Raw genomic sequence first — 20,889 nt, 5'->3', positions numbered from 1 at the left:
CTATAAATATGTTTTCAGGTTGACAGCTTTATTAAAGCAACTCAGAGTTAACATCAGCGTTACCTAACATCTAAATGTTGTAGGAGAGGATACAGACAACAGTCTGGGGTTTTTTGTTTTTTTTACGAAGCATTTTTATTATTCTGAACAGGAGCCTGAGCAACCAGAGTCTCCACTTTTGGAGACACACCAGTAACAGTGTGAGTTTCAGTGAGCATATCCTATTACCGAGATGACATCCCCCTGTGGTGCAAGTCTGCAAACCTCCAAGGAGAGAAAAGACTGAAGGGCACAGTGCTCATATCTTAGGCTAAAACCACCAGGTAAGTAAAATTATTCTTTTTCTTTCTTTCTTTCTTTCTTTCTTTCTTTCTTTCTTTCTTTCTTTCTTTCTTTCCCTTGTTGAAATACTTATTCACATCAGACCATAATGAGCATTCAGTCTCATCTTTGTTTCCTTAGACTTCTCTAATATGACTACATTGTTTTCTATTGTTTATTTATTTGTTACAACTGTACAGACATAGCTTCTTTCCAGCAGATACTAATACAGAACTCTGGGTTGTTACAATGTGGTGTTAAGTCTGTAATAGTTTTTCCACAATAATATAATAACAAGACTTTATTTAGTTATTGTGACAATGAAAAGTACATAATTAACTGGATAACTGTTTAAGACATACAGACCAGGCATGAGTAGTTAGGGGTTATATGTACCATATATATATATGTACAGTATGAGTCTGATCTAGTTGATCACCACTTACCCTTTCTTTCAGGTAATCCGGCAAAAATCATGACGACTAAAATAGATAGTCCTCCACCTTATGAGGACGCAGTACACCATCCTAAGTATGGAAACTACCCCCACCAGCCGCAACATGGCTCCCCTCTTCCACCACCTCCATCTTACAGCCCCAGTCCAGGCATGTGCCCTGGCCCGCCTGGCTACTGGGGCCGTGAGGGCGTCTACCCGCAGGCCGGCATGTGGTCAGCCCCTGGCTTCTCTCCATCTGGGTTGCCCACCACAATACCGACTCTGTCTGCTGGAGTGCCTCCGTCCAACTCAGGTTCTGAGGAAATGACACAGGACTTCAGTTAATCACGTCCTGCATTATATTTAGATGAGCTCCTGAGAGTAATAAGTACAAATTACCACTTCGCTATTCCCAATTCTGCAGGAGACATGGAGGATCTTCTGAGCACCCAGTGGGAAAGCACATCTATTCGGCATGCCTTCATCAGAAAGGTAAGGATTTTCATCATTCACCATGCTACACACACAGACAGTCCTGTTAACCTCAACTACATCTACTGATATGTTTCCTTGTGTGCTCAACAGAACTTCTTGGTTTTGTGTTTATGGGCAGGTTTACCTAATTTTAGCAGCACAGCTTGTCGTCACCTTTTCAGTTGTTGCTGTCTTTACATTTGTGTAAGTGTCCCTATTCACCCCAGTAGAATATCCCATCTCATCTATTGGAATGACCAGCGGTCTACTCCTGAGTGATCCTTTATATCTGTGCTTTCATAGTGACCCAGTGAGGCTGTTTGTCATCAGATACCCTGGCATCTACTGGGCATCTTTGTGAGTTACACTATGAAATAAACAAAAACATACTTCAAGTACAACTAAGAGAGCAACTCCCCAGAAACAACAATATTCTCGGTGCTATTATTCTCATGACACGATGATACATACAGCAACAATCATGTCACTTATCTCTCCATAGTGTGGTTTATTTTTTGGTTTACTGCATTCTCATCTGCTGCAAAGGGCCGAGGTAAGTGTGGCCCTGGCCTGACTGTATAAGTTAGAAAATAGTTGTACAACTATGTTATGTCTTATTCACGTATTCATAACCAGTAATGATTCTATTTGTATACTGCTTAAAATATTCATCACGTTTTTTGTTTAGGAGACGTTTCCCATGGAATCTTGTGCTGCTGGGAATATTTGTAAGTATTGTTTTTTAGATTATGAGTCAGAAGCCAATACAGGCTGTGGTCTAGCGGATCCACATGGCAAAACTAAGGAACATGATATGAGGAGTTAGATAGTATTTGGGTTGAAGGCTGGAAAAGTAAAGTAAAACAAAACAAAGGCTGTGCTGCCTAAAAAAAAAAGAGAGATGCCAGAAAAAGGCTAGAACCCACTCTGTCCTCCATGACACATTGTTTTCATGTTTTATCTTGCAGACTCTCGCCTTGTCTTACATGTCTGGAACAATTTCAAGGTTTGTTTTCGGCAATACGCCGCAATACATATAGAGAACATTCTCAGAATGATGTATCATTATTTAGTATTATATTATTTTATGTTTTTGTTTTAATCATGAAATCCGTCTTTTACAGCTATTATGAAACAAAAGCAGTGTTTCTCGCCATGGGAATAACAGCAGTAGTTTGTATAGCTGTCACAATCTTCTGCTTCCAAACCAAGGTAGATGGAGATGTAAACTGTGTCTCTCTGTAGCTCAGTAGCCCGTGGCTTGTCAGAGGATGTCTTTGTTGTCAATGTAAAAGAACGCCTTTGTCTCGCATTACAATGGGGCACTGAGTTCCTTTAAATATTTATAACATTTTGGGATGAGATGTGAATCCAACTTCTCTGTCTGATGCAACTCAAGATGAATAAGTTACATTTTTGGCTGATGCATGACACATCCACCCCCGTTTATTATTATTATTTCTTTTTCCTTATTCTGCTCCTCTTTCAAATTATCTCGACTGCTCTTTCATGTGGCTTGAAGCGTATTAACTTCGCTTTCATCCTGCCAATGACTCGTTTCTCATCACAGGTGGACTTCACCTCCTGTGGGGGACTTCTCTGCATTGCTGCCGTTTTGCTCATGATCATTGGGATTGTTACAGCCATCGTCCTTTCCTTCCAATATGTGAGGACTCTTTGGTCAAATCCTTTAATTTATCCTCACTTCTCGTGTTTCTCAGTGTGAGGAGTAGCAGCTCAGTAGGGTGTATCTGTGGGACTGATTTAGCATTCAAAGGCCTTTCTTATGTCACTCAACAGGTCCCTTGGCTGCATATGCTCTATGCTGCAATTGGAGCCATCGTTTACACTCTGGTGAGTCTGCACTCACATGAATTTAAGGACAACTTGTGAGCTTGGCTGTGCAAGGTCATTGTTGAATAACAAGAGTCCCTGAATGTTTTGGTCTGAGAGTGGACATGCAGGTGGACCAATGGAAAGAGTCAATTTTTTGGGGATATTGAACATGATCCTTGAACTTCATATTTTTAGTCGCACTAGCTCATGGAAAGCAAATGTTGGTCTAAGTACGTCAACAGCTATTTGATGGATTGCCATGACTTGAGTGCTCTGCTGACTTTTCTCTCTCGTGCTTCCAGGAGGTTTCACAATTTTGATTTTGAGTGAAATTTGTTGGCTATTCTTGGATGGATTGCCATAAAATTGGATACATACCTAAATTTATTGCATCTTCCCCTCAGATGAATTGTACTTAACTTTTCATCTGTCACCATAATCAGGTCAAAATTTCAATGTCCAATCCTATGTTTGACCAAATACCTGCAAAACTAATGATATTCCCACTAGCAAATATTAGTATGCTAATGTGCTAAACTAAGATGGTGAACATGGTAAACATTATGCCCGCTAAACATCAGCATATTAGCATTGTTGTTGTGAGTATGTCAACATGCTGAAGTTAGCTCAAAACACTGTGGTGCCTAAGTACAGTGTTACAGACCTGCTAGCGCAGCTGTAGACTTTTAGTCTTGTTTGTGCAATGGGGGAAATTTCTGCCCGGATAGTAGAATTTATGGAAACGCCAAGGGTTACAAAAAGATTAGGATTCATTCAGATGGGGAACATGAAAATCGCTATCAATACTGTGGTATTCTAGCAGGTTGTTGACATATCTTGTTTAGACAAATGTGTGTGACAGACACACTAACAGTGCTAAAATTAATACAGTATCAACTTTCTTCATCCATGAATATATTTGGAATTAACAAGATAAAAGGTATATAACATTTTTTACAGCTAAATATTTGATGGTTTGCTGCTCCCCACTAAACTCAAAGACATCTTAAGCAAACCCATGTTTCTTTTTGTTTGACAAACTAAACTTTCCTTTGTTCCTCTCTTTCTCTGTTAGTTTTTGGTATACAACACCCAGCTTCTTATTGGAAACCGAGAATTGGCCATCAGCCCAGAGGAATACATCTATGGAGCACTCTCTCTCTACGTTGACATTGTTCACATTTTTCTCTTCATCCTTCAAATCAGCGGAGCTGCGACTGAATAAGGCCATGGTTAGAGCACATCTTGTCTTGAGAGTTTGTACTTATAGTATATTGTGTTTGTCATTAAACACAATGCTACATGAACACAAGTGTTTAAATTAGGACGCACCATTACAGACTATGTTAAACATCTTAACTATCAATTTAATTATACTGTATATATTTTCTTGTCAATAACACTTGAGCACTTTTATTTATTCTTGTACTTTATAAAGCTGTAAAGTGGGTTTAAGTCTTTCATTTACCCAAGTGTGAATGAGGAGACTTTGTATTTCTGTATAGTTGTAATTTAATGTTGCCTTTTTTGTTTTAGCAAGTTGTGTTTTAGTAGATCATTCATGCAAAACATACACGTTTAACTGGTGTAGTAGTCTGTGAACAATTACTTTGGTGAAACTTAATCATTATTGAATTAATGAGTAATACACAGTGTGATCCTTATTAAAAGGTACAACAACGACAACAAAAACAACAATGGAGACATAACAATTGATGGTCTGAGAGGTTTTTTTTTTTATTGTTTGAGTTTGGTTCTGTTAATTACTTACAAAACACCTGGAGTTACAGGCATACAGCTGGAGACCACAATCATTAGTCCTAAGTCTGTGCTGGTAGAGGGAGGGACTCAGATCTGTATTAAAGTAGTTTTAACATCTCCATAGAAAAGGACTTAGACAAACACTGACTCATTGATTAAAAGATGGATTAAGTGTGTGCAGATTTCCAGAAGCTTCCTTAAGTCATGGGCCAACTCTTCTTTCTCTTTAATCTATCGATTATTTGTTGTTGTTAGACAACAATGCACACCAATCAATAAAGTACACCCTACTGTTGCAACTGTTTTATTCTTTCATCTTAATGGTTAATCGTAGTGGCACGTTAGAGTCATAGGGTGGCACTAGCTCCTATACCCTCTCCTTTTCTGTCACCAGCATCTGTGTGTTAGTCCAGTGATGATTGGGTATGTCCACATGGTGGCAGGTTCAAGGCGTCAGGCGCTTGGGGTCACGTGGGAACATGGAGGTCTGACGTACATTGTGGAGACCAAGGTACAGCATGCAGACTCTCTCCAGGCCTGGGAAGGATGACAGTTCAGTCACTCAACAAATCTTTATTTTCGCCATTAAAAACCTCCAAGACGCCTGGAGTCATATTCACAGACAGTATATTCTAATGATACTTTTAAAACTAATAATTATAAATAACACTAAAAACATCTTCAGTAAAGCAGGAGATCTGTCTTCTGTACGTACCAATGCCTCCACCACCATGTGGGGGAGCTCCATACCGGAAGGAGTCAATGTATGCCTTGATCTTCTCCAGATCTGTAGTAGCATAAAAAGAAATAGGTTTAATTGTAAAAAGAAAAAATTGAAATTACTTTGCATTTTTAAAACAACAATCTAACAAATTTCCCAGTGTTGTAATTCCCACTGGTCACCAACAGAGGGAGACAGAAATCATATGTAAATCACTAACTGTACCTTAACAGAGCCATCTCTACACTTGCTCTTACCAATCTGGTGATGGATGGCCCTTTCAGTCAGCAGCTGAGCGTCGTGGATTCTCTGAGCTCCAGAGAGGATCTCCTCACCCCTCATGAACATGTCATAGGAGTTGGAGTATTTCTGATGAAAACAAGAAGAGACATCACCTGTGATATCAAGAATCAAACTATTCACACACCTGTTAATGAAAGGAGGGGAAAAAAGACACTGACACACGAAACATAAAGACATAAAGACAGACTTGGACAGTTAAAAGGAGGGTTGCAAGTTGACGATGCTGCAGTGTGGATCGAGAGTAGACCAAATTGCTACAGAGTTCCTCCACAGAGATTCTACAAAAACAACATATGCAACTAAAAAAGTATATAAGCAAGTAAATAAGTAAACAAAAGTGTAATTAGCAAGTATACCCAGAAATCATAGGAGGCTGAAGAGTCTTTGGCAAGTCTAAAGCAGCTCTCTGACAACAATGCACTAATTTATAAAACCTTACACACTTAACATTTGTTGCTGCACATTTCTTATTATGTAGCCAACTGTGTGTATGAGTGGGTGAGAGACTTACAGGGTTGTTTGGATCAGGCATTGTGTAGAAGGGTCGAACAGCCAGTGGGTACTTATCCAGCACATAGAAGTCGGTATCATACTGAGAAAAAATCAGTGTAGATTCAAACATTAGTCACATAACTGCGGATTAATAAATACATTCATGTTTCCCATTTTGATAATGAAGCAAAAAGCCTGTGTGATAAATTACTTAATAAACTTATCCCTTAGGGTTTCAGGTTGCTATGGCATTCTGCACTAAAAATGAAACTTCCACCATACTGCAGGATATGGAACATTTGATGTTACTGTCACTTTTGAAAGTTCTGTAAAATATGTTTATTTTTGCCAACACTGCTAAGGCAACATGAAATTGGCAATCCTAAATATTCTGTTAAACTCCACCACATGCAGAATTCACTGTGGCTCAGGTGTTATGAACTGTAAATTAGATCGCCATGATTTTATTAGAGAACTCTGATGAAGTCAAACAGCTGATTTTCAAAGGTGGTGATTTTAATGTGTAACCCATCAAAGAATGATTTTTTTACTATCAACACAAGTTTTATTTAACCTGCTTCTTCAGTCAGTGTCCAGTCAAGCAATATTCATATTTTTACACTCTGACATTAAATTAATGAAACACAACTGAACATACCTTTTCCTTGACAAGACGGCCGAGCAGCTTTTCATTGGGCGTGCTACAGAATAACAGAAAAAGGCATTCATTTGTATCCTTTAAATATGTCTTAATGTGTCACAGTGTTTACTTGTAACTTGTTTGCAACTGAATATGATAGTTATCTAATGCTCTACAGGTCTATTTACACCAACAGCATCTATGTCTGTCCTAACTATAGTATAAATAGTTCCACAGAACAAGAATGACTTGAATATTAAAATATTGCTGAATTATTGGTGTGATGTTTCACTTCCTCTCTTAAAACTCTAAATGTTAAAATGTGTTTCTGCTTTTATCACATCAAATCATCTGACAAGATGAGGTGGAAGTGGGGGCACAGGGCTTCTGATGTATTCTGACCTGAGGTCATCCTCATCACCCATCTCCACCCCAGCCGCACGCAGCATGGCCAAGGCCTCGATGTATTCCAGCCTCAGAGTGGGCTCCAGGAATTTGAAAGGCTCACTGGGGAACTGCTTATTCACTGTCTGGATCTCGGTCTGGAAGCTAATGCAGACAGGCACAGGCACAGACACACACACACACACACAGACACAGACACACAAACATTAAAATCTACTAACCAATATTCAGAATTCCTACCCACACAGGGTACATATTTGCCTTTGGTTGTTAAACTAACCAGGATCAAAGCCCACACAGGTCAGTCATTTTGTAAAATAACACTTCAATATTTTAAAGGCCTTACAGTTTTGTACAGTGTTTAAATCTCAAATTTTGTTCCTGTGGGCAACTAAACATGCTCTCTCACCCGAAACAGAGCAAAGCTAGTGAGCTAGTGGAGTTGGTAAAAATACTTAAATGCACCTGAATCACAATATTACAATGTGAGATGATACATGAACAGCCTTTGTGTTGTTTTTTTTTTTTTTTACCAACATCTAACAATCAGTATTTTGATTTGTTTTGGAAACAACATGAGACAACTAACAGAGACCAAGTCATCTGTTGCTGAAACGTCAGTCAAATGCATATGCAAAATCAGTAAATACGTCAAGGAGAAATAGTCTGGAAAATAATAAGAACAAAGCCAAACAGTCAAACTGTCCTGAGAAAGAGGAACAATAGTCATAACTTGAAACTAATGACTGTGACTAGCTAGTTTGCTGTGTGACCTAAGTTGACCCATTTCTGGAGCAGTGTTTCACACACTTAGTTGATCTGGTTTTCACAGGGGTTTTTTTTTCTGAGATGGTAACAAAACTAAGGAGCATCTGTCTGTCCTTTGTGAAACATCTTATTGTTTTCTTCATAAATTATGTGGCATTTTAGCGTCACATCATGCCATCAGCCAAATCTCCCTAAGTTTCATCTTCCAGTCACACCAACTGCTTACAAGACAAAAATCCAACAATACAAGTACAGCTACTGAATCCACAGCATGTGAGCAAAGTAAGAATCAAATGAGGGAGAGAACAGAAGGTTAACTTTTACGCCTTGTCCATGTTTTTTATTGAAATGGTTTGGGTGCTATTTGAATGTGTATAATGGAGAGCAGAATTCTGTGCCATAATTCTGTGCCATAATTAGTGATTTAATTGATAAGACTTTTTTTTGGGAGGTCAGCTTTGACAACTCAGGACTTTACTGTAAGGGGAGCAGACCTCATCCTTGTGCTGCCTACAGTCAGCAGTTACACAGTAGGTATAAAAGGACATTAAACAAACAATAAGATTTAGGCAGCCTGTGTGAGAACTATTCTTCTGGATGTCATTATTTTCCAGTCAGTGCTACCATGATGATGAGAACAAAAAAATCTATATAATACCCAAGTTTAAAACTACTGCCATTTGCAGACATCTGAAGCCAGAAAAGCTGCAGGTTCCACACATAAGAAGAGTTACACCTACTCATGTTTTTATCCAGTCCAGTTTTAACAGCTCATTACAGGTGCTGCACTGATTCACACCACTAGGAGGCAATAAAGCCACATCATTACATTTTCTTGTTGGCAGTTCACTAGTCAGACTGAGTGGAACTCACTGACTTTTTAACAGAGCACACAACAGTGGGTGACCACACTTAAAATGGATTCAAGAGCTGAAAAATTTTTACTAAGACATACAACATTTCAGCTTTTTGCCATCCATGAAATTTCCACATCAGGAGCTAATCCTGAGAAAATTCAGATCTTCTGTTGGGTAGGAGAACATACTTAGGACTCTACAGCATCTCACTTGCATCATGTTTTGGTGCAATCATCACCTGAGCCAAAAAATGTTTGAGTATAAGTTAAAACAAAAATGTCAGCCTATTAGTTTCGACCTTTAGCATATAAATCCTAATCTTACTTGTCTCTCAGGCCCTTGAAGATCTGGACCATAGTGTCAGTGATGGAGTCAATCACTTCGTGGTAATGGTAGTTGAAGGCCAGTTCAATATCCAGACCCACAAACTCAGTCAAGTGACGGTGGGTGTTGGAGTCCTCCGCCCTGAAAACTGAAATGATGTTGCAGATTTAGACATCAATGTCTAAAGAGAGTAAAAGGAAGTCAAGGAGAAATGGCAGGTTTCAACACATCTTTTAATGAAATGGTCTTAAATTCAGTGCCATTGTATGATGAGCACATATGAATCCCTAAATCCAGGTCACAAGGCTGGAGTGCACTATGAAGGGTCATAGTGTCTTTTCCAACGCTCCTTCATGAAGGACATGGACCATGTGTCACCATGCTAATTTGTGCTTAATTCAAAAGTATTTTGTCTACAAGAAACACTTTTCTAGTAATGCTGTTGTGATAGTCTTACTGCAAAGACTTTCGTCTTCTCTTTCACTCCTTTGTATCATTGATTGTAAATCATAACTCTATGTGATGAGTCCTATAAACTAAATCAGTACTGATTACCTTTCTGAGGATGATTAAGATATCACAACTGATGATGGTTTGCAGGTACTTGTCTGGTGTATTAATGTCATGAGTGCTACATATAATTAGCCAGAGCCATGTGTAACAGTGGCGCATAAGGATGTTTCCCCTGTTGATGTTGGAGAGCCTTACTAATGTCAAACTGTGCAGCTTTCTGTCTTTTTCCATTTACAGGTGCACGGACTGTGGGCTGGTACATGCAATTGGTTGATTAAATGTGTGTCCACATGTAGCTGAATGGAGTGGAAATCAGGCACATGCACACAATTTCACAATGGCTTAGATTTATAGAACAGATCCATACATATGTGTGGCTTTATAAATATGATATTTCTGCTTCTGTAATCACACAGAGTTTTATGCATCCGACTCCTGCATACATTTACTAAATCAACCAATAAAAAAAGAAAACAGTACCAAACATAGTTAACATGACATCCGCTCCTCAGTGCTGAAGACAAGCCTTTTGTTTACATCTGCTTGTTCGCTGGTGAACCTCTTTAGCCGTTCTTAGATAGTGGCACTATATTATATATATTTATGCATATTGTTATGTCAGATATTGTGTTTATTCAATCAAATGGTGGCAGTGTTTTCCCACCAAAAGAGCTGCAGATTCTGTTAAATCCAGAACAGCATCATAAAGTCTTTTACAAGTCCCAGTGTGTCACTAACACACTAATCCCACAGTAGCTCTGACCACAGTGAAAGCAACACGGGGAGGTCTGTTAAAGTTTAATAATCTAAATGCATTTAGCCGTTTGCCATAAGTGAATGAAAACATGTGTGGAGACATGAAATATGTGATGGACATTCTTACCTGGTCCCACACAGAAGACTTTGTCAAAGTCAGCACAGATGCACATCTGCTTGTAGAGCTGAGGAGACTGCGCCAGGTAGGCGCTGGTTTTAAAGTAAGACACCGTGAAGACATTTGCTCCCCCTTCACTGGCAGCTAGAAGTGGAAAAAGGCAACTTTTAGATATGAAATGAGATTCTTACTGCCCCACAGCACAAAATGACCATTAACTGCTGGAGCTGATAGAGTTTCTGACAAGTACACTGGACTCAGTAGTGACCGCTTCAAAAGGAAAGTCAGGTTTCTCACTTCAAACTTATACCACCCCACTCATGATGATAATATCAGCTCCTCACTAAAAGTTTAATCTTACAATAATTTCTCTCTCTTTTACAAAATGAGGATGTATCAGGCCAGCAGCTTTGAGCAAACAGAAACTGTGACAGACTTTGTGAATCCAAACTATTGGATGCTGAAAAAGGTCATAAAAAAAAAAAAAAAAAAAAAAAAATTAAACTCAATTAATAAGAACATCACATACAGTTGCCTGGCATGTGTTCCAAAACAAACAAACACAGGTTTCAGAATTATATAACATAAGCCAGACTTACATAACACATTTACTGTTCCCTTTTTTTTTTTTTTCTTTACAGACGTCAGAGGGCACCATCTAATATTCTCTTGTCGTCAAAAATAGGGTGGGGGTTTGCACGGCACAAACTGTATGTGCTATGGGTGTTGACAGGCAGGAAGATGTGGTTTTTGCAAAAGTACACTGAGCTGACTTACAGGTGCCGCCAAATAAAAGAGCGGCAGTTTTGAATTTAGACCTGCCAGGCTTGGTTTATATCATTGGCTCTTTAAGAAAAGAGGAAGTGAAAGTTTCCACAGGTTTCGCCACATTTCAAATCTGAGAAGCACGTGGGAGGCTTGAGGGCTGCGGATCAGTGTACTATAGTAATTTGTTGTGAGACAAACAGAATCTTTATCCATTATGACTCCAGATTACATTAACGTTCTCTTCCCATTTACTAATGTCCAGCAGTCATTATCAACAATATGCACTTCTATGGGCGTTCTCTCTAGATTTTAGACAAGAAATGAATTTCATCTGAGGAATAGAAAAGTTGAACTGGTCCATGCAGAATCCAAAGTCTCCTCTCACACCTGATGTTGAGAAAAGGGTTCAAGGATGAGAGAGCTGCCACGCAGGGAAATCTTCTGAATGTTGGTGAGAAGATTTTTGTTTAAATCCCAAGTTCTTTTTTTTTTTTTTGTAGCCTTCCATTCTTTCAGTGATGTGGGATAAAGCCTTTTGGGACCAAGCTTAAGGAAGGCCTCCCCTGTCAAATTAGAAGGGCATTGTGCGGAAATGTGAGAGTTGATCGATGTATCAAAATTCCCCATGGGCTGGATTACAATCCTGATTGGTCTGAAACAATAAAACTCTGTCTAATACCTTCTTGTCTGTTATTTTACTTGAACAAAAATGTTTTAGACCGTGTTGTGGTTCGGAAACTTTTTGTGAGCTTCAGCTGAACTCTGAGTTTGGTTCCTAATTTTAATTGCTGTCTTAAAAAAAAAAAAAAATGGACAACCCAAAGAGGAAGTTAACCTTACAACTGTCACACGATGACTCAGGAGACACCTGTGGGTGGTAATATTGAAACAAGTGTGAATCAACAAACATCTAATTGAAAATGATTCAGGGTGTTAGTCTCAGTTTTCCCATGAGGCAGGATGTGTGACAGAGAGTGTGTTCGCACCTGATATGATTTTAGGGGTCTGAATCTCCACAAAGCCCTTTTTGGTGAGGGTGTCTCTGAAGAGCTGGCACACTCCTGACTGCAGCCGGAAGATGGCCTGGCTGGTGGTCGTCTGGAACAAAAAAACAGCCACAAACACAGTGGCATGACCACACTTAGCATGATTCGTTTGAATTATTACACAATCGTAACAGATGTGTGAAAAACAAGACTGCCAAATTCTGCTACTTCTCTCAACATGAAGGGTGACACATTTATTTGCGGGCAAGGGCAAGACATGCATTCAAACCCAGCAAGAGCCCCAGGAACTTTAAACCATTGTTACAAATATATATGTAAATACTAAAATCAAGGTGGGGAGTAGAACTGGTCTTAGTAAACCAGAAGGTAACTGTAAAACCTAAGCCCCAAAATTCCCCAAAGCTGCAACAGTTAGGCGATAGAGCATGAGAAAATGTGAGAGCACACTCCCTTAAAATCCACTGACTCATCTCAACTGACCACAAGATTTCTATAAATGATCTTTACTGGCTCTCAACTCCTGTTATTATACATCTTCATGAAGACAGGCCCTTGTCCTTTCAGGATGCTCAGGTCTATGTTAATTAAAAGGTTTCATTTCTTCTTCTTTCCCCATCTCTTATGCCTGTCCAGTCCTGAATATGCTTTGTGTGACTGACAGTTGGCAGAATGGAAAGGTGATAATGTCTAAATACCAGCAAACTCATTAATCTGTAGACAATGCCTCAGGGCTGTCTGGCAGAACCTTTCCCTCATTTCCAATCTGAACACTTCGGTACTTCATACTGCAAAATGAAGAAGTGAAGAAAAACACTAAACTTTCCAGATACAAAGTACGTTTATCAAAACCTTTAAAAGGGTAGTGAACCAAATAAACAACTCAACCCCCACACCACCTATGACTCACACGTGTCATGTGTCATACATTGGGCTGTACCACATGTTACACCTGGGAAAACTGACCTAAAACAAGACTGAACAAGAACACATTAAAAATTTAGTAAGCATTTCCTGTTTACAGCAAGTCTGTAGTGAGTAGGTGCAAAGGAGGGAGGGTAGTCGTTAGGATCTCCTGAAACTGACAGTTTTTTCTTATGGTGCCCTCATGGTGTGAAGCCTCAAAAAAAAAAGAGAATATCAACCTGAATCTGATGTACCTTTCAGTGGCAAAGAGTCCTGGTTTGAAACCCAACTGCGGTGACGATTCACCACAGGCAGGTTTCAAAATATCATTTTTAGTAACTCCACCAAGAGATGTGATTAGATCCTCTGTCCTTGGCAAGGCTTCTCTGCATTCGTTTAATGTATTATAAGCCAGTAACATATGGGTACATACAGGTAACATGGCAGCATTATGGCAGAACTTCAGACAAATGTCAAATTTCTCCTTTTCACAAGAGTAAGTGAAACATAACAAAATTAATTAGAGCTGAAATGATATAATAAGTTGAAAATTAATTAGAAAGTATTTTAATAATAAATAACTGTTTAAGTTGAACTAATTACTTACTGGAAAAATTCCAAATATTCACTTGTTCAAGCTTCTAGAGTGTGAAGATTTTTTGCTTTTTTCCTTACATGATAGTAAACTGATTATCTTTATGTTCTGGACAAGTCACTTGGGGACATCCCACCTTGGGCTGCAGAGAATTGTGATGAGCATTTTTCACAGTTCTCTGGTGTTTAAGGGACCAAACAATTAAATAGCTAATCAAGAAAATAAACAGCAGATTGATCAATACAAGTAACGACAAGGAACGTTAATGAACGTTAGTTCAGCCCTAAAATGCACATATGTAAATAAACTGAAGCTGGTACTGATTCTCATATGCAACACCAAGTAGCCAGGCAGGATTACTGCCCAAAGATCGTCTGACTGTGAGTCCAGCTGTCTTATGCAAACTAAATTAAAATGAACACAAGAAAACGTTTCCACTGTAATTTAGTGTGAATCCCTTTATGTTTAAGGATGGTCAAGTTCCAGGGGGAGTTCCATAGGAACTACATTGTTATTGGACTAGTTTTATGGTTCCCTTTTGGAGTGTCTCTTTGCCAGTGTGGGAACCACTTTATAGCTTCACTGAGCTCTCAAGTGTAAAACTGATGACAGACTCGAGTCCATGAGCTCAAAGTGCACAGTGTTACAAAAACAGGTGTTGTTGCGAGGCTTGTGAGCTACACAGCTCTGTGCTGTGGTGGTAGTGCCTTCCTGCCTGTCGCATCAGCCACGCAGGAGGCACAGATCAAAACAATGAGACACTTTGCAGCTCGTGTCTTCTGCTGCTCGTATAGTCCTCGCATGTTTCCCACACAGCACAAGACAGATAGCATCGGTACATTCACTCACAGACTATCTCTTCTCACTTTAGAGGTTTAGTGATTTGCTTTGCATTCAAAATGCTTATAGTATGTTATGTTGTCTGATTTCCTTTAATGTAAAAAATTATATTACATTTGTCCTCTAATTATTTGACCTTTTTTGTTTTCACTGTAAATACAATTCAAACTGCATTGTATAGAAGGTGCAACTTAAGTCTCCTATATTACTAGATAAAATGTAAGAGACTCACTTTTCTCACACATTTCTGAAATGTTAAACAGATTAATAAAACTAACCAGTGTAATAGAAATAGTGATTGAAAGGCTAACTTAAACAGGTACTGCTTCAAATATCTAAACTAATAGTTTTTGTCATCTCACCAGAAAACTTCACAAGCCTCTAATGTGAAGACGCCACTTGTGAGATCAAGGAAAATACTCTGCAGGCTTTGTCACATTTTCAGGGGTTTTTTTTTCCCCTTGTTTTTCCTCAGCTCTGGTAACAACTTACCCTGAGATCAATCACCCGGTTGTCCAGCTTGGTGTCCTGGTTGACTGTGGCTCTGCCTTCCTGAGGGCAAACAGAAACATCATCACATCACCAAAAACCATCCAAATATGAAATATTCAGCAGTGCAACTGCTCTGTGCTGTTGTGGTCAGTGATGTGTAAACACTTTTTTAGAGGATTTTCAAACCTCATACTGAATAAGATTTGGGTAAACATGCGGTACGACATGAAATTTTTAGCATAAAAATCCCAGTTCAAGTATCAGCTAAACGCAAGGCTATCAGCTGACAAAAACACTAATCGATCCATGTTAGTTTTTCCTAATCCTATTAAAAACACTGAGCACTGTGCAACTACCAAGCTCTATCAGCGTAAACACCTGCAAAAAACATACAGTTGCTTTGTTACATGCAGCAGATATTACAGGGTCAACTCCAACAAAAGACATCTGCAATCCGGGACAAAAATGCAATAATAGAGAAAAGGACAAAAAAAACAAAAAAACAACAACAAATGAAAAAGTAAATGTTTCATCACAGGAGGAACCACTGCTTCCAGGGTCATGGATGTCAGACTTCCTCATAGGATCCACTGGGGTTTGAGCTAATAGCCTGTGTAGCCACATCCTGCTCCAAACAGCCCCCACGCAGAGTGACAAAAGGTTAGACAGGCGGACAGTCAGACAGACAGGGCTGTTAAGGCCTGTGTCTCTTGGGAAGACAGGTGCTGTAACAAGTGTGTGACTGGCATGTTGAATCCCTGCAGAAAACACCTGGGATAATGATACAGCTGCATATATTGACTTACTGGATAAACAGACGGGCTCTCAGCCGTCTCTTGTATGGCGACACCCATATATTGATTTTGTCATTATAATAAAAACACTGGGCAGTCTACAGCTACAGAAAAACAACAGCTGTTGGTGTGTGGCATTTATTGCATCCATTAAAATAATGCAGATTCCAAATATAATCAACGTAATCGCTATAAAACACTGTTCAATTATCACTGAACAAATGATAATTGCAGCTTAATAACTCCAAAATACCAGCTATCACCATTACAGATGCAGTATTTCATAAATGAGCATGGCAGACGCTGGCAGCAACATTTTTAATGCTTCTCTGATCATAATTTAGAGGCATGGCAACATTTCAGAACCCCTCCCAAAAATGTTCAGAAACTTCTCCACTATGTATTTCAGCAGGACAGTGCTGCAGGAACAGAACTAAATAAATCATCCAAGTAAATTAATCTATTTAGTGTGAGCACTGCAGTGGCTATTTGCACTGCCAAATGATTATTTAATGGTTATGCAGTTTTGGTGAAAATATGCTGTGTATCTTTTAGGCAAAACAGCTACGATAGTGAAATTTTAAAAACTGAACTAAAAAAAAAACCAACAATAATCTTTCTTCAATTGATAACCAATCAAACTGACCTGCTGTTGACAGTGACTGACACCCCAAGACATCAGCTTCAGAGCTTAATAATCACTAATAACCTCCTAAATTGTAGGCGGGAAAATAATGGCTTCTTAAATGCATCACGATTCTCTCAAATGATTCAGCGTCGATGCACAAATCTCTTTAATTGGAATTGAGAGGGCTCCCTAAACCCTGGCTGCCAGCTCTTATAAACACTGTGTGATGAAATCACATTTTGCATGCAGAGGGTCGAGTAAAACGAGGTTATTTTACTCTCTGAATGTGATGTTAATCAGTGCGAGCCATTCTGCTCTTGATCTTGTTTAATTTATCCAGGTTTAATTATCCAATCCTTGACTGTGCCAAAAACACGGGTACCTATTCTCGTTACCGACAACATCTTCCATCTGTAAAGTTAATTCACTGCTTGGCTATGCTATATTTTTGCTTTTGATATAAAGTAATCAAATATACTGGCGCTTGATAGTTAATTATGCAGTTGCCATTGTATAGTCAGACCAAACCTTTCCATGCACGTCATGAGAGAGTAAACTGTCACGGACAGTCAGTTCCTCTTTCTCACACTGAGAATTTTCTAAATTAAAGCAGTGTCTGGAGCAGAGTCTACAGCTGTGTTTTTTTTCCTGGCTGAGACAGAGCTGTCTTATTGGCATTACAAGCTGATTCTTTTCACCTGACGGTAAAAAGTTTCACATTATGAATGTACTGCACATGGAGGTTCACGGTATTCCAGTCGCCTAAATTGTTGGTGGGTGGATGTTCTCTTTTTCAGCTAAAACACAAAACTTAGAGAACATGAGGCAACATTTTTAATGAAATGTTGCCATGTCATGGTGGATCCTTGAGAGGATTTTATTCACCTACGCAATGCCACTGAAGTGTCCTACTGTGAACTGTAGTGTGTTGCTTCATTGAAAGAAATGAAGATTAGCCTTGGGTTTCGAAAATATTTCACACTAGTAGGCACAGTGGGAAAAAAGATGGCACTGGGGTATCTCCACCAGTGAGGATCATGGGTGAAGTATGCTCTCCATGCCCCCTTCTCCATCCCTACATTCATCCTCACCTCTTCCCCTTCTCCATCAGGCCTGACAGCATCCTCCAGCTGCAAGGGGAGACGAGGCTCTGCCTGGCTGATGACGAAAATCTGCGAAGAAGAAAAAGACAGAGAGTTCTAAAACACAGATGACGAAACACCCATAACGTTTTCTGACAATGGAAAGTACCCAAACTCCACATACAGACTAAAAGTGAAAAAGTGACAGCCTCATCTGTTAAAACCTGATCTGTGTGAAAGTGACTCACTATGTGTTAAAACTACTGTGTTTCTGTGCCGCTAACAATCATGTACAGGTTTCGAGTGCAGACCTGAAAACCGACAGAATTTAGCTGAAACCACTGAGCATCGAAATAAATCTCCACAGTTAAGTCTGTGACCTTTTTCTCTCCTACGAGACCATGTGACACTTTTTGAATTCAGTACATCAAGCGCAACTATTACGGTGCATCAATTACAAAATAAACACACATGTAGGGCTGTGATGATATCAGATTTTCACTACATGATTATCATGGCCAAAATTATTATTGTGATATCTAGAGAAAATTTTAAATACTAATAATAATAACAATAATAGTGTCAGTCAAATTAATCTTTAATTTATTTAATTAATGTTGTGAGTTTTGTCTCTTTATTGGCAAACGAGTGTAGGAGCTGAAGAGAATCTGTAACCGTAACTGTGTAAAAGTGTATAAAAAGAACAATTACACTCCATGGATGGTGAAAATACAACCAGATGGACAAAAAATCCACAAGGCCTAACATCTGCCATCAGAATGTTATATGTGTATTAAGATAAGAAATTTGCAGTGTTGCAGCAGCAGAGTGGACAGTACAAAGAAAAGAAGAACTGCAAAATGTCAATATAAAATACTTAAAAACAAGATAAATAGTACATAATAATGCAGTATCTACGTTTAGATATTTAAATATTGTTGTGTTTATTATTGCACATGATGAGTTGTCAGTCTTGTGTTAAATGCTGAGTGCATTAACGTGTGGTGTTGTTTACATGACGCCTGTGGAGTTCCTATATGAAGAGATGTGAACAGATACCTGCTGCCTGAAGGATGTGATCGCTTGCAGGCAGAATGTGCAGATTTGTGTTTTTATTTAGATGTAGAGGAGTACTGCGGTGCATAAAAAGAGACTGTATCATCCGCTCTGTGTTCACATGCATTGATGACTGCAGTGAAACCTGCCCACCCTCTCAATGTGGAGCTCCACGTCCTGCTGGGAGCAGCTCTCGATCTTCTGCTCCACTTTCCTCACCGACGCCTCCACGTCCACGATGCTTTCCTTGGTAATGCTGGTGGAGACAGTTGGGAGGGTGGAGGGTAAACAACAACAACAACAGATAGCACTTAGAAAACAAACTCCTCTGTGTGGGAGGCTAACTGCATGAGAACAATATTTCCATTAAACTGTAACGGATGCTTGTAGACATGCATTTCTATTCTTCATGGTTGTGATGTGTGTGGTGCAGCGTGGGACATGGGTGAGTGATTATTTTTTTCCACTTTTTACGACTGCAAATATACGACTGCTGCTCTGACATTTACTAACTCAGGGAAAGGGGGCAAGTTGAGATACCACAAGAGTGTCATAACAAAACCTTTCATAACAAAACCGCTACACCCCCCCCCCCCCCCCCCCCCCCCCGCTCTTTCTCTGCTCAACAGTGTCAACAATGTTTTGCTTTCACAAAAATCACTGCATCTGGTACAGAGATTGATCAGGTGGAATCATGCTGCTTCTGAGGAGTATGTAGGCCCAACCTGACCCAACCGTCTATCATACCTGCAGGAATTATAGCAGATGATAGGATACATTATGGTACACTACATAATCACACAGTTCAAGCACAGTTTTTTACAACTTTCAATTACTTTCAATAATTTCCCTAAATAATTGTACATTAGTCACCCAGGAGCAGTAGTAGATAAACAGAAGCAGGTGATTAAGAGAGAGGTAGTGAAGTTTTGACACGACTGATTAGCAGCTTGTTGCAAAAGGGTTGCAGCTTATACCGTAGTGTGAACTCATGGGAAGTACCCAGCTCTGCCACAATAACAGTTTGATATTGAAAGCAGGGCTACAAATTCCCCTATCAACTCAAAGTAAACTACAGCGTGTAAGGGGAACCCTTTTTTAATTTTGTTACTATGGGGTTTCAAAACAAGACACAATCTCCCTACGCAGGCTCCTCACTGAAGCTCCTAGTATCATAAGAGACGTGTGGAACAGCACTGATCATCATGCAGCGCAAGGCCAGATGGGAAACCCGCTGAAATCCTTCATTCCTCCTCATTAAAAAGCAGTAATGAGGGACTGAACACTAGGGTACTGCTATCCCTTCAGCCCCACGACAGCTGCCGCCATAGTCCTTCCCCTCTAGTAGGAGATCAGTTAGACAAATAAATCCCCACATTAATAACTTCCGCTGCAGGACCCAGAGGCTGGTGACAACACATTCAGCACACACACGGAGGGAAACAGACTGATTAACTGAAGACTGAGATTTGACAATATCATGTGGAGATGAAAAATTCATCTCAGATAGAAAAATGGAGAGAGAATCTGTGTTTTTAATTTGGGTCCAGTACTGCCTGGATTTGGTACAAAAAGGAGAAAAGATGTGAATTAAGTAATGGTAGGATTTCTAGAGATACTATTGTAACTTTGGTTATCATACTTTGGTATCAACAAAACACATGGACGCTACCTTCCAGCTGCTGATGTATCACAAAAGCTGACTGGTATGTATGCAGTGGTAGAACTGTAACTCTCACTGACTAGTGAGGGCCTCACAAACACCACCCTGACTGAATCAGGCTCTTCAAAACTGAAGTGAACCTACAAGCGTCACAGTATACACATTATTATTGTTATACACAGTTCTCTTCTGCTCGACTCTCAGCATACCTAAGGTACTCGAGTCTGAAGATCACTTAATTAAATTGTGCGAGTGAGAGGAGGACGTCTTGGACATACAATATGCGAAAGGAGACTTCCTCAGCAATGTCATCACTGCCCTCCATATGATTATGAG

General features: G+C 39.4%; 2 protein-coding genes across 2 annotated transcripts in view; one reads left to right on the top strand and one right to left on the bottom strand.

The window, feature by feature from the left end:
- The first annotated feature begins 796 nt into the window (after window positions 1-796).
- On the top strand, window positions 797-4,292 carry LOC111218847 (protein lifeguard 3-like). Its single transcript, XM_022741322.1, has 11 exons — window positions 797-1,070; window positions 1,182-1,249; window positions 1,371-1,435; window positions 1,535-1,588; window positions 1,734-1,784; window positions 1,920-1,959; window positions 2,200-2,237; window positions 2,356-2,443; window positions 2,802-2,897; window positions 3,032-3,085; window positions 4,143-4,292. Exons 1-11 carry the CDS (start codon window positions 797-799, stop codon window positions 4,290-4,292), a joined length of 978 nt encoding a protein of 325 aa, XP_022597043.1.
- A 487-nt stretch (window positions 4,293-4,779) lies between these two features.
- Window positions 4,780-20,889, bottom strand: part of dars (aspartyl-tRNA synthetase) — a 28,175-nt gene continuing 12,065 nt past the window's right edge. Inside the window, exons 7-18 of the mRNA XM_022741157.1 lie at window positions 19,044-19,146; window positions 17,844-17,924; window positions 15,331-15,390; window positions 12,480-12,591; window positions 10,735-10,869; window positions 9,339-9,486; window positions 7,387-7,533; window positions 7,003-7,045; window positions 6,364-6,444; window positions 5,807-5,918; window positions 5,544-5,615; window positions 4,780-5,365 (exon numbers count right to left, since the gene is read on the bottom strand). Coding sequence (XP_022596878.1) covers window positions 5,274-5,365; window positions 5,544-5,615; window positions 5,807-5,918; window positions 6,364-6,444; window positions 7,003-7,045; window positions 7,387-7,533; window positions 9,339-9,486; window positions 10,735-10,869; window positions 12,480-12,591; window positions 15,331-15,390; window positions 17,844-17,924; window positions 19,044-19,146 — 1,186 coding nt within the window. The 3' untranslated portion in view covers window positions 4,780-5,273. The remainder of the gene's footprint in view (window positions 5,366-5,543; window positions 5,616-5,806; window positions 5,919-6,363; window positions 6,445-7,002; window positions 7,046-7,386; window positions 7,534-9,338; window positions 9,487-10,734; window positions 10,870-12,479; window positions 12,592-15,330; window positions 15,391-17,843; window positions 17,925-19,043; window positions 19,147-20,889) is intronic.

Source organism: Seriola dumerili, unplaced genomic scaffold (assembly GCF_002260705.1).
Source record: "Seriola dumerili isolate Sdu_G_001 unplaced genomic scaffold, Sdu_1.0 BDQW01000052.1, whole genome shotgun sequence".
NCBI classification, from domain to species: Eukaryota; Metazoa; Chordata; class Actinopteri; order Carangiformes; family Carangidae; genus Seriola; species Seriola dumerili.
This window is presented reverse-complemented; position numbering and strand designations above follow the sequence as displayed.

Excerpts from the sequence above, each read along its gene's own strand:
- LOC111218847 (XM_022741322.1), top strand. The coding sequence starts at position 797 with ATGACGACTAAAATAGATAGTCCTCCACCTTATGAGGACGCAGTACAC. Across the intron at positions 1,785-1,919 it reads ATCTGCTGCAAAGGGCCGAG|GAGACGTTTCCCATGGAATC; the intron begins GTAAGTGTGGCC and ends TTTTTTGTTTAG. Across the intron at positions 1,960-2,199 it reads TTGTGCTGCTGGGAATATTT|ACTCTCGCCTTGTCTTACAT; the intron begins GTAAGTATTGTT and ends TTTATCTTGCAG.